The 12,512-nt window shown below is 50.3% G+C and overlaps 1 protein-coding gene across 9 annotated transcripts in view; it reads right to left on the reverse strand.

The window, feature by feature from the left end:
* The window catches only part of Rap1gap2 (RAP1 GTPase activating protein 2), a 217,117-nt gene that overhangs the window by 136,993 nt on the left and 67,612 nt on the right, over window positions 1-12,512 (reverse strand). For 2 of the 9 annotated variants that reach the window (XR_015630592.1, XM_087571967.1), the window contains exon 1: window positions 1,907-2,287. Coding sequence is in view for 1 of the 2 variants with exons in the window: in XM_087571967.1 (XP_087428093.1) it covers window positions 1,907-2,013 (107 nt within the window). In the remaining variant the exon portion in view is untranslated. 9 annotated transcript variants of the gene reach the window in all.

Consider the following 12,512-nt stretch of genomic DNA (forward strand, 5'->3'; position numbering starts at 1 on the left):
CTCAGCCTCCTCCTGGGTAAGGTGGGATCGCAGGCCCAGATAAATTTGCATTTTGATGGAGCACACTTTCCTTTTCTTTCCCCCAAAACAGGACCTGAGATTAGCCACTCACCATCCTTCTAATGCCAGGGCCTTGGCCCATGGGTGCCTCCTCTACAGAATGTATGTGAAGAGGCAAATGTGGAGCATGGGCAAAAGGGTCTCAAACCAAGAGCATCGGACGCTGGCTCTCCTGGCTCTCCTGGCAGCCTTTCTACTGGACACCAGTGTTCTCAACATCAGACACCCTCCGTCCACCCGAAAGCTCTCTGCCACACTCAGTGCCACTTATTTGTGTTTTCTAAGATTCTATTTTATTTTTACACATGTGTCTATGTTGGGGGTTACACATGTGAATGAAGGTGCCCTGAGAGGTCAGACGGTTTCAGATCCCCTGGGCCTGGATTTACAGGCACCTGTGAGACAGCCTCCACTCCTCACCCTCCCCACTCGTGGGTGCTGGGAACTGAACTAGGGTCCTCAGGAAGAACAGGAAGCGCTTTTAACCACTGAGCCATCTCTCCAGCCTCAACACTTAGATTTTTATTACAACTATTTCAATTGAGCAGATGCATTCTGGGGACTGCCTACCGTTAAGTAATGCCTTGCATTATTGCCACAAAGGGAAAAATGAGTTCTGCTAATGGTAAATAGGAAGGAGTCCTCCAAACAAAATGATCTCCTCTCTGGACAGAGCCTCTCTCCCACTTAAAGAGCCTGAGCCAGCCCAGCCAGCCCTGGGTTACAAAAGGAGCATAAGCAAGAGTTATAAAGGTGTTGAGGCCAGACTGCCACCCTGCAGAAGCTTTTCCTTTGAAGGAATCATGAGGATGGGTAGAGAACTGGAAAGAACTTTCTTACCAAGTAAGTGACTCAATGTTATTTCATACTCAACCATCTTAATCATTTCCCTGGCGTCTCATCCTATGCTGTGGGAAACATCTCATTAATCCACAGTTTGGGGAAATGGGAACAAGAAGGACCAGACACGACCTAGACCATATTCTTAAAGCCCTCTTCTTCGCTGCCCAGCACCCTCAGACACAGTCACCACCAAGGCAGCTGTGACTGTGATGTCCTGGGGGAGGGGAAGGGTTATGAGGTGGTGCAGCAATACCCACCCCAAAACTCCTCAAGCAAGACCCTTATAGGTCAGGCAGTGGGTTTCAATATCATCAGTCGCTAGGACCCTAGCAGAAATTGCAAGTTATGGCCATAACCTGAAAGACCAGCTCCCTGGGGTCTAATGGTTATCAAGTCTGCATCTGGGGGCTCGAGCTCAGGCAGCTGCCTCAGACTCTACTCCCTGCATCCCCTCCACCACCATCAACTCCACAAGCCACCACCCCTACCACCGCCACCACCACCACCACCACCCCACCACCACCCCACCCCCCGACGCAGATGTCCAGCGTGTCCCTGAAATAGCCTAGAAAACAATCTTCAACGCCCAGTAGCAAACTGAAGAGCGAGCAATCTCAAGAAAAGAGTCAAAGAGGGGAATACCCAAAAACAGACACGGTGGGGAGGCGGGGGCTGAGCCACCTCCAAACTTGGTCCTTGCCTGTCGGCACCAGCACCGAGGCACAGAGCACGCGGAGCCAGAAAGGCAGCTCGCGGGCTCAGCCAAGTTACAGAAAAGCTTGGACTGAGCCAGGGACAGTAGCTCAAGTCTCTCCGCTCTGCAGGTTCTGGGATGGGTACCGGGATCCGCAAAGGTCAGGTCTGGGGGCCCTCCGATTCCCCCAGTGTCCTGTCAAAGCCAGCCAGGCTTTTTTTTTTCCTGTCCAACAAGGATCCAAAAGGAAAAAGTCCACCCAAAAGACAACTGGAATTCACCGCGATCGAGGACAGGGGACAGCTTTACCTTTTCTCTTTATTCTGTTTTCGAGATTTGTGCAGGAGTCCGATGAGCACCACGGCGGCTCGGATCCCCGCCTTTCGGCAATGCATCCTCCCGGCCGGCTGGGACATGGCGAGGCCGCCGGCGGTGCCCAGCCGCGCCCTCGCCCGCCGCGCGTCCCCGCCGCCCCAGCTCCGCGCGCTCCGCGCTGCCCGCGCCCCGGCCCCTGCTGCCCGCCTCGCATGGGCCCCGCCCCACCTAGGTGCGCCCGAGGGTCAGGTGACTGGGCGCTCACTTCCCAACGACCTTCAGCTTCTCCCTGGGGCCCGCGGGGCGGCCGGTGTCCGCTCCCCCAGCGCGGGCATTTCCGAGGCTCGCTCCGGGCGCGGCGGGCCAGCGGCTCCCGGCCTCCCGCTCCGACGCACCGCCCACCCCGGCCCCGCCCCGGCCCCGCCTCCCGCGGTTGGGCTTCTGACTCCCCCCAAGCAAGCCGAGACCCTAGGGAGTGCAGGCGACCCGACCCGCGAAACAACCTTAGGGAACTCGGAGATAGAACTCCGGTGAGCAGGAGATCTGACCCGGGGCAGCTCAGGCAGCTCGACCTTAGTGAGCCCAGGCGTCTAAACCAGGGGAGAGGACGATATCGGATAGCGAACTAAAGAAAGCGGCTGGATCGCGCCGGGCGCTGCGGGGCTCGACGCCCGGACAGATTCGCACTCTGCCCTGAGCGCACTGGCCCCGGCCTTTTCTCCCCTATGCCGATGTCTGGATCCCTGTCTCCCGCGCCGGGGCTCCGGACCCCGCTAGCTGTCTCAGGCTCCCGCCCAAGCTGACAAGCTCTCATGCCAGTCCACCGGGATACTTCTCCGATGCTGTCACTGGCTTTATAGCAGAAGAGAAAAACACACTCGGAGAAGAAACGCGTGTCCACCACCACCTTCCCTCTATCCCAGATAAACCGCCTTTTCGAGTGGCCACCGCCAGGACCTCCAACCCCGGGGTCCCACTTTAGGCGGTCCCGAGACCAGTCAAGAATGGGGCAAGGGGTACTTGAGGAGGGTGATCAGGAAAGATGCTACCTCCCCTTCCACCACCTGGAGTCCGCGAAAGGATTGTGGTAAGCGATGCTGGAAGAAGGATCAGCCGCGGTCGGCTTCCATTAATATTTCTTTTGCCGGCCTCGGAGTTTTACCACACAGGGTTGGTAATCAACTTCACCCGGACTTGCCTCTTCTTAAGAAACCAAGTTAGCCAGCAAGCCTCGGGTCCTGAGCCCGCACCGACCCCCTCATACCCTCAAGGTCCCCAGCACAGCATATTCGAGCTCCATCCAGATTTGAACACAGAACGCCTCAGCTCTTAGCTAAGGAAGAGGCCGTGGCCTGAGTCATAACAGAACCAGCACCCGGCCTCACTCTGGAGTACCCTCCTTCATCACTTCCATTTGCCACGGGGGCTTCCCAGCCCCCTTAGCCCTTGAAGCGTAACTAACTACCTTGCCTCCTGGGGGAATGGAATCAGGCATGGAAGGGGTGGGGGTGAAAGGAATTAAAACAAACCAATTAGCCCATCTTTGGAAACAGCCCTGTTGGGGCCAAGATGTCCCTTAGCAATTTGCCTTGTTTTTTACACAGTCTGGTGTTCAAGCAAACAGAAAATACAGGGGTGGGGGGAGAGGACTGTATCAAAGAGCAGAGGGGGCTGTTAATGAACTCCAGGACCCCGGGCTTCAGTAAGGACTCTCCAATGTGCTCAGCTCCTAGCTACCACTGGAGCTGGGGCAGAGAGAAGCAGCCCCAAGGTGATTCCAAAATGCACCTGGTCTATTTATGAAGCATCCATTAGCAATGGCCTTGGGCCCTCGTGAGCCTCCTGAGTGGTGGGGGATCACAGATACAGCCGTGGACGTCTATTTATAACTGGACTGGAGTGACCCCCCACCCCCAGGTCCCACCCATGGGTTAGGCAGTTAGGCAGCTGCGAGGATTTCACCAGGGGTGACTTCAGAATCTGCCTGGGGGAAAGAATGAGAAGTGACTGTTCTCAACCGGGGAAACAAAAATAGCCTTGGCACAGGGTGCAGGGCCTCTGGAGGCTGTGGGAGCACTTAGCACCTCCAGGATAATTGATGGACAGTTTCAGCTACATGGCAGGGAGGGTAGCCCAGCATGGGGTATATTTTATTCAGGCACAGAGAAAGGTAAAATCTGAATGGAAAGTCAGCCTGCAGCTGGTGAGCAGGGTCAACAGCTCCCACCCATCCCCCACCGCCTGGGAGTTAGTTCAGGTCAAGTGCACAGCAGGTACAAAGGCATTAGAAGAAGGTGCAACATCTCTCCATCAAGTGGGTTCCATTATGCATTCTTGTTTTGGGATTCTGGACTCTCTCAGCTGCCCCCAAAGTCCCAATGTGACTAAAACAGGAGTATCTCCAGAACACCAGCAACTTCCAACCCTGGTTCCTTTGTTCCCTTCCACCCTCTGCGAAGCCTGGCACCAACACGACTCCTCCGTCACCCACAACCCACCACAGCCATGTACCCGACCCAGGAAACACAATGGGCAAGGAAACCAATGCCAAAGGCCCTCATATCCATCTCCTCTAGGCTTGCTGCACTACCAGCACTCATTAAACCAGATGAGTCCGGTCTCGTGCAAGAGACAAGTGAGAGACAGAAATGGAAGGCTACCCTCCCGCTTTTGTTATCCAACCAGGTCATTGCTCACTGCAAAGAGCTAACACACACCTCACTGCAACGAAGCCTATGTCCAACAAGGTGGCCCGGGCAGTGGCCATTCCATGCCACCTTCTCAACCGTCGAACCGTCAATTATTTACGTCCACGTTTGTTGCCATTGCATCGACTTGCTCTTTTACCGCCGTTGAAACATCAAACATTGGCATCGGTGTGGTGAAAACAGGCAGACATATTAAATCGACCTCCATACTGATCTCGCTCATTCAGAAGAACAGGTGAGTTTGAAGTTTCAGCCAGACATTTGCACCAAATCAAGGTGCGGTCTTTGAAGAAATCGAAGTTTGAAGGAGAAGTGGAAAAGGGACATTTTTCACATAAGCGACTGGAAGGTATTCTCGGTTCACTTTTGAGTTGACCAAGACACGGACAGGCCACAGGGAACAAAGATACCGAAGACAGAAGTGGTCACCGAGGGATCTCTTTCGGGGTCCCGTACCTTACCCCCCAGCAGTATCCTCACTCACCATCCTTAAAGCCCACAGTCCTTGAAAACAAATGCCAGGCAGCCCCAGTGCAGGGCAAACCCAAAGGCTTGTGGGGCCTAGGAGGAGGCATGCAAGCAAGTTAATCATAAACAGAGGACAGACAGCTATGCCACCACTCTCAGGGCCCGTGAATTCCGACACACAGACACGCATGCCTACTCCTGAAGAAAAGGGCTTTCTGTGCTAGAAACTGGCTGCAGAAACGTATCCATGTGAAAGCCAGAATGTCATCAGCACCCCTGGTCTCAGAGAGAGTCCCCAGCTGACAATTCCCTTCTATCCTTAGGCTGGCACTGCTCTGAAGCAAAGCAAATAAGAAAGAAAGATTCCGGCACCCGGAGCTTTTGAAGCCAGGCTAGAGCCAGATGTTTCCAGATACAGTGCCCTCCCTTTCTGCAGGAATAGGGTCTCCATCTAACCTCTGCATCACCAAACCTTTAAGAAAAAACAACAGTTTAAAAAAATACCTCAGGGACCGGAGAAATAGTTCAGCATTTAAGAACCCTGGCTGCTGCCTTTTCAGAGGTACTGAGTTCAATTTCCAGCAACCATATCGGTGGCTCACAACCATCTATATTAGGATCCGATGCCCCCTTCTGGCATGCAGGTGTATATGCAGGGAGAGCGCTCATGTACTAGATAGATAGATAGATAGATAGATAGATAGATAGATAGATAGATAGATAGATAGATAGATCAGAAGGAAAAAGATTCTAGCTTTATAAAAACCTCAGACAGCCATAGTACAGCAACACCACACTCTTCTACTTTGAGGGACATCTATGTACACACATTCCTGGAGAACTCACTCTTCAGCCTCCCTCTAGCACCTCACACTTTGTCAGGGACATCACACCTGTGCCCTATGAAGCCTTCCTTCTTGGCAGGTACACCAGCGCCCCCTCCTGGGCCGTAACACAGTTACACTATCAGATGAAAAAAAGAAAGCACAAGAAGGAGACAGGAAGGCAGACGGAGGGTGGGAAGAGGGAAAGACTGAGAAGGTCATTCGAGGTGGGAGAGCAGTTTCCATTTTGAAATGAGAGAGAGAGGAAGAGTCTTTGCCAACACACCAACTCTCCTCTCAACAGCTAACAGCTCCTCCCAGGGCTGGCAAGCAGCCCCTAAAAGGGCCCATACCCACAGTGACAGCAAAAGGAAGCCATCCACAGGCAAGACTCTAAACGAGCCTTAGGAACAGCTGCCCAACCTCGTGCTCCCAGAAACACACACCCTTGAAGCAGCCGTCCTGCAGGCAAATCATCCAACCAAGCAGAGGCCCCACCCCAAGCCAGCTCAGATTTTTGGAAACAGGTCTTGGAAAACGTGTGGCATTTCCGAACTCCCAGGGAAGGAAACCACGAGGGGGAAACCCACAGAGCCTGCTCCAGCTGGGCATCCAGCCCTTCACATCTTGGGTGCCCAAAGTCTAGGGAAAGCATTCAAGGTGTGACTTCAATCAGAACTTTCCAGATATCTATTCAGGGGATCAAAAGAGTGTTTAGAAGGAAGAGAGAAATGCTTAAAATACTACTTGAGTTTCTCAAGATACTTAAAATTCATATTCTCTCCTCTCTCCTTCCCTCCCTCCCCCCTTGCAGATTTTTCGATTTTTGCTAAGCTGTGTGACTGATTTTTCCCCATACTGGGAACATTTGAATGAAATTCTTTGGAGTACCCAGTTTCTGGTGAACATTAGACAGTGCTTTTGTGCTTTTTTTTTTTTTTTTTTTTTTTTGCATGGAGGTTTCCCAGGGATCATTCCAGAAAACAAAGACCTTGCTTCCTACGGTGCTACTTTTCCTCCCACGGTCCCTTGGCCCCCATCTTACTAGTCACAAAACTCTCAGTGGCTGCTATCTGTTAAGCCACTTGCAAACCATAGCGTCCCCAGGGCTGAGGCAAGTCTCGAGGAGGCTGTCTCTCCATAATATTAGTAACAGTGCTTAGCAACAACACCCTTCGAAGCAAGAACAGGCAGACTCTCCAAAAAACCTTCTCTGCCTGGCTCCACAAAGAACAGAGTGGATCCTAAGCCATGCATTATTTATATACTGTCTCACATGCCCAGTCACAGTCTGGGCTTGACTGTCTGGGAGATGAGGAATTATACCGATGTGATTTTGTGTTTGTTTGCTTGCTGTTACTGTAACGACCTTGGCTACACATTTCTTTTAAATGTCTTACGGTGTTGTCCTTTTCAAAGGCAATCTCATGTGACCTTTTCATGGCGATTCAAAACGATTCTTATCGATATGAGCTCCTACAGTGATATAACTAAGTACAGTTATGGACTGACAGCCATTGAGGTGAGCAGCCATTTGGGTCTTCACAAAGTGGCCCCCAAATAACTTTTAAGATACTACAATGTCTGAGAATCAACAGATCACACACACACACACACACACACACACACAGAGAGAGAGAGAGAGAGAGAGAGAGAGAGAGAGAGAGAGAGAGAGAGAGAGATCTGATTTGGAATTAGAATCCCACCTCCAGTTTTTGCTAGCTGCACATCTTAGGCTAAGAACTAATTCTTCAACTCTATCTCTTCATCCCCATGAACGAAGATTGCCACAATGCCATCCTAAGTCGACTGCAAGGATTCAGTGATCACAGTAGGAGTCTCATAAAAACCTATGTGAAAATGTATAAAAGCAAACTTTATTCCAAATAATCAATTCTGAAAATGGCAAATGTATCAATCAATAAACTGATACATTCCACCCAGTGAAATGTCACTCAGTAACACAAAGGAACAAAAGCCCAATAGGTGTGACTGCATGGGTTCAAAACCATCAGGCCAGGTACAAAAAGATACACACCCTTCATGGTTCCATTCATAAAAATTTTTAAAACAATCCAAGGTGCAAATTCATATTAGGACAGAGGTGTCCGAGTGGGGAAGGCATTTGTGGTTATTGGTTGGTCACTGCGTCTGACTGTGGAAGGTGTTTGTGGTTGGACAGAGGAATCCGACTGGGGAAGGCGTTTGTGGGTGTTGGTTGGTCACTGCTGTTAGGTTTTTATGGTTTGGGATTGCTGTGAGTCTTTAATAACTTTATTTTTTTAATATTATAATATAATTAGAACTGGGCAATGGTGGTGCACACCTTTAATCCAGCACTCTGGAGGCAGAAGCAAATGGATCTCTGTGAGTTTGAGGCCAGCCTGGTCTTCTATAGAGTGAGTTCCAGGACAGCTAGGGCTTCAGAGAAACGTTGTCTTGAAAAACCAATGATGATGATGATGATGCAATTACATCATTCCTCCCTTCCCTTTCCTCTCTTCAAATCCTCCCAAGGACCACTCTATTTCAGATCCATGGCTTCTTAATTAATGTTACTGTTGTGCGCACGTGTGTGTGTGTGTGTGTGTGTGTGTGTGTGTGTGTGTGTCCTTAAACATATGAATACAATCCGCTCAGTTCGTATAATGTTACTTGTGTATGTGTCTGTTTGCAGGACTGACCATTTGGTATTAGACAAACAACTGGTGTTCTCTTCCCTGGGGAAGACACTTTCCCTGACTCTCGAATCCCTTGCTTGCCTGAAGGTCTTTGTGTAGGACTGAGGCTTTGTGAGCTTTCCCCCTCTGTGTCAGCATGTCTGCTGGCATCATCTGTGTCCCAGGCATGCTTAGACAGCCACATCGGTGTAACTATATAGATGTAACGTCTGAGTTTTCTAGGAGCAACTCCTAACAGCAACACTCCTTGTTCCTCTGACTCTTACGTTTGAACCAAGCCCTGCCCGCTGAGCCTTAGATGCAGCAGTTGGGAGTGGACTGCACAACGCCACACTTCGATGGATTGTAGTTTCGGATCAAACTATTCTGCATCAGGAAAGGGCAAAGTGTCAGTTGGGCCAAAACACAGAATTACATTAAATTTGTTCTTGCTGCTTGGGAGAGAGTAGAATAACAATAAGCATAGAAGTGCAGAATGGGTCCAGGGATAAACAAACTATAAAGGCTAGGATGATTCTGGGGAGATGGACCAAGGAGTAAAGTGCTTGCATACAAGCACGAGGACCTGAGTTCAGATCCCCAGAAACCATGTAAAAAGCAGGGCACAGCAGGATGAGCCCACAGAACAGAGAATAGAGGCAAGATCCCTGGAAGCTCACTGGCAGGAAGCCTAGCTCAGTCAACCAGAGAAAGTAACTGAAGAAGACAGCAGACATTGACCTCTGGCCTCTACCTGATTTACATCAGAGAGAGACAGAGATGAGAGAGAGAGAGAGAGAGAGAGAGAGAGAGAGAGAGAGAGAGAGAGAGAAACATATAAACATAATTTTTTTAATTAAATAGCAGTATAGCTGAATTTGAATTTCCTCACCCAGGAAGCTGAGGTAGAAGAACTGTGAATTGACACCAAACCAGGCTACTTAGTAAGACCCTATCTTAAAAAGGGGGAGGGGGAAGGAAAGGAAAGGAAAGGGAAGGTAAGGAAAAGGAAGGAAAGGAAAGGAGAACTGAAGACAGAAGACAGAGGATGCAGAAGAGCACTGGCTTCTCCTCCAGGAGGTCTGAGTTCAGTTCCTAGCAGTCCCAGATGGCAACTCACAGCTATCCAGTTGAGGGAATCTGATGCCCTCTTCTGGCATCTGAGGGTAGTGCATATACATGGTGCAGACACATAGGCAGACAAGACATTCACATTAAAGAAAAATAAATGAACCTTAAAAAAACGAGGGAGGGAAGAAGGAGAGATGGTGGGAGGAGGGAAGAGAAGACGGGAAGGAAGACGGAATAAGAACCAGTAATTACGGAAGCGAGGAGAGGGTCCAGGAGCGGATGACATGATTGATTCGATTTGCTTTGTGTCACTGGGCAATTTCACAATTAAAAAAAAAAAATAAGAGCTGGGCATAGTGACACCCACCTTTAATCCCAGCACTAGAGAGGCAGAGGCAAGTGGATCTCTGTGAATTCAAGGCCAACCTGGTCTACAGAATGAGCTCCAGGACAGCCAGGGTTTAAAAAAAAATGCTATAGTTAGCTGAGAATGCACATGAAGGTATCTTGCCGGGACCTGTAATTCCTGTGTTCGGCTGCATCAGATGAGCTGCGTACTATACTGCTCGTGGGCAACCAAAGGCAGGCACCGTTCATCTTCTGATGACATCCCCGACCCATAATAATCTCTGCCTCCCATCTGTCCTCCTGACTGGAACGACTTTGCAGCATTCAAGAACTTTAAGGAAGGCTGGCTGTGGAGGTCCATGTCTCCTAAGTCGGAGCACACAGAGTGCACACAGAAATGGGGTGCAGGGCAGATGGTACAATCTAGGCTCACTCACAGTGGAGCCACTGGCCACCTTTGATTAAACCTTACAGCCAGACACGGGTTCCACCAGCAAATCTACATACAGGCTAGTACCACATCCACCCAGTCCCTGATGGATTCTAGTTTATTTCCCAGTGGTCTGAGCTACTCTCTTTCTCCAACTGGTCCCTAAGAAGGTTGGGGCTGGGTATGCCATTCCTGGAAGAAATTGTCCCTTGTTGGTGGATGGAATCAAAGCCCTTCGGCTAAAGCACAAGTTTCCTCCCCCACGGACTCTGGACTCTAACTCACTGATGTGTCGATAGATTCTTCACACCCTGACATTAAATCCTTTTAGCCCAAAAGACCAACACAAAGCCCATCTTTGGTGCTTTGCCAGCGCAGGCTGGATGCAGACCCACTCTGAGCAGCTGCGCCTTGCACTAAGTTTCTCCCAAGCTTGTCTTCCCAGGCCCTTCAGGTTCCTCCAGCTGTCTAACCTGCCTCACCCCTGCTGTAAACAAAGCTCTCTCGTTGTTAGCAACACTTTTCTCTCTCTCCTTGGGGGTTAACTGCTTCTAGTTGTTTCTTCCCTGACCCTCCCCAGGACAGAAGGAGCCCTCAGAATCTGAGTGCTGGCTGCTTTCCTCTGACTTGGAAGGAAACCCCACACTCTTAGCTCCTGTCCATTCTCTGCCCACTTCACACTATCGACAGACAGGTTCAAGGACTACACAAAAAAAATTACCCCCCAAATAGATCTAGGGTGGGGGACTAGTTCAAGAGTATCTTCAGGGAAACAATAGGCCACTGCTGACAGAAAAGGGGCTCGGAGGTTTCCCTTTGAGGAAAGGAGTTGGGGGGAGGGGGAATCCATTCATCAATTTGCAGTCGCCTACATTGGTAATTGGCAAATACAGGCAGAGGCTTCTCTTTGATACTCCTTTCTGCTTAGGGAAGGTCCTTACAAGCAAAAAGAAAAGAGATGTAGGGGAGGGGAATGTTCCTGACACCTGGCCTAGGCCCCAGGTGTCTGTCACCTTATCTACCCAGAAAGATCACCGTGTCTGCTGTGCACACACACAAGGCACCAGCTGCCGCCCCTCTTCACTCTGCTGAGCTCTGCACAAGGCCCAGCCCAGCCATCTTGTCCCAGCCCAGCCATCTTGTCCTTTGTATCTCTTTCTGCATCTGTGACCACAGTGCCCAGGTGCCAGTAAGACTTGTAAGCTTGGCTTCCTATTGTCTGTTGTCCATTTGTTTGGTCGAAGTCCTACAGAGACAGAGACAAAGACAGACACGCAGAAACAGAGAAAGAAAGGAAGGAGAGACATTTAAATCTTCCCTCCAGAGCTCTGTATAGTGCCACTCACTAGTGCTTAGGAAACTGAAGCAGACTGATCTTTGTGAGTTCAAGGCCACCCTGGTCTACACAGTGAGGCCTTGTCTCAAAAAAAAAAAAAAACAAACAACAAACACAATCTCTTCAGGCACACACATCGTAAAGGATGGGCCCAGACACAGGAGTAAACAGAAGGTCTAACGTTTCCTGAAACTCTCCCTTTGAACACGTGAAATCCGTGTCAAGGTTGAGGGGAGGCTGGGCTGGTGATGATATTCTATGCACACTCTCCGTCCAACATTTTGTCAGTAGAGTATTCTAAAGACGGTGCCCAGGCAAGACCAGCAGTGACCTTCCTGTGACCTCGAATCCATTAGGAGAGCACAGTTCCTCAATGCTGAAGAAGCAGAACCTCTGCTTTTCATAAAGAATCAGGACACGAGGTGGCAGGAGGTAGAGTGAGGGGTACAGCCAAGCAGCTGTTCAACAAATCAGAACAAAAAGACACATCCCGTGAACGAGCTGGGGGCTGGGGCTTTCTCGCTTCCTGTCTCATCTCGCACAGCCCACATGGCTGAAGCTCTCCTTGAACTCCTGATCCTGGGACCTCCACTCCCAGAAGGCTGGGATCACAGGCACCTGCCATCACTCCCCTCTGTGTTTTGTGTCTTTGAGACTGGGTTTCTCGCTATGCAGCCCTGACCGGCTTGGCGCGTACACTCTTCCTGCCCCTATTTCCCACGTGTTGATATTTCAGGTGCAAGCTATGAAGCTAG

Source organism: Rattus norvegicus, chromosome 10 (assembly GCF_021556685.1).
Source record: "Rattus norvegicus strain SHRSP/BbbUtx chromosome 10, alternate assembly SHRSP_T2T, whole genome shotgun sequence".
In the NCBI taxonomy this organism is placed as follows: domain Eukaryota; kingdom Metazoa; phylum Chordata; class Mammalia; order Rodentia; family Muridae; genus Rattus; species Rattus norvegicus.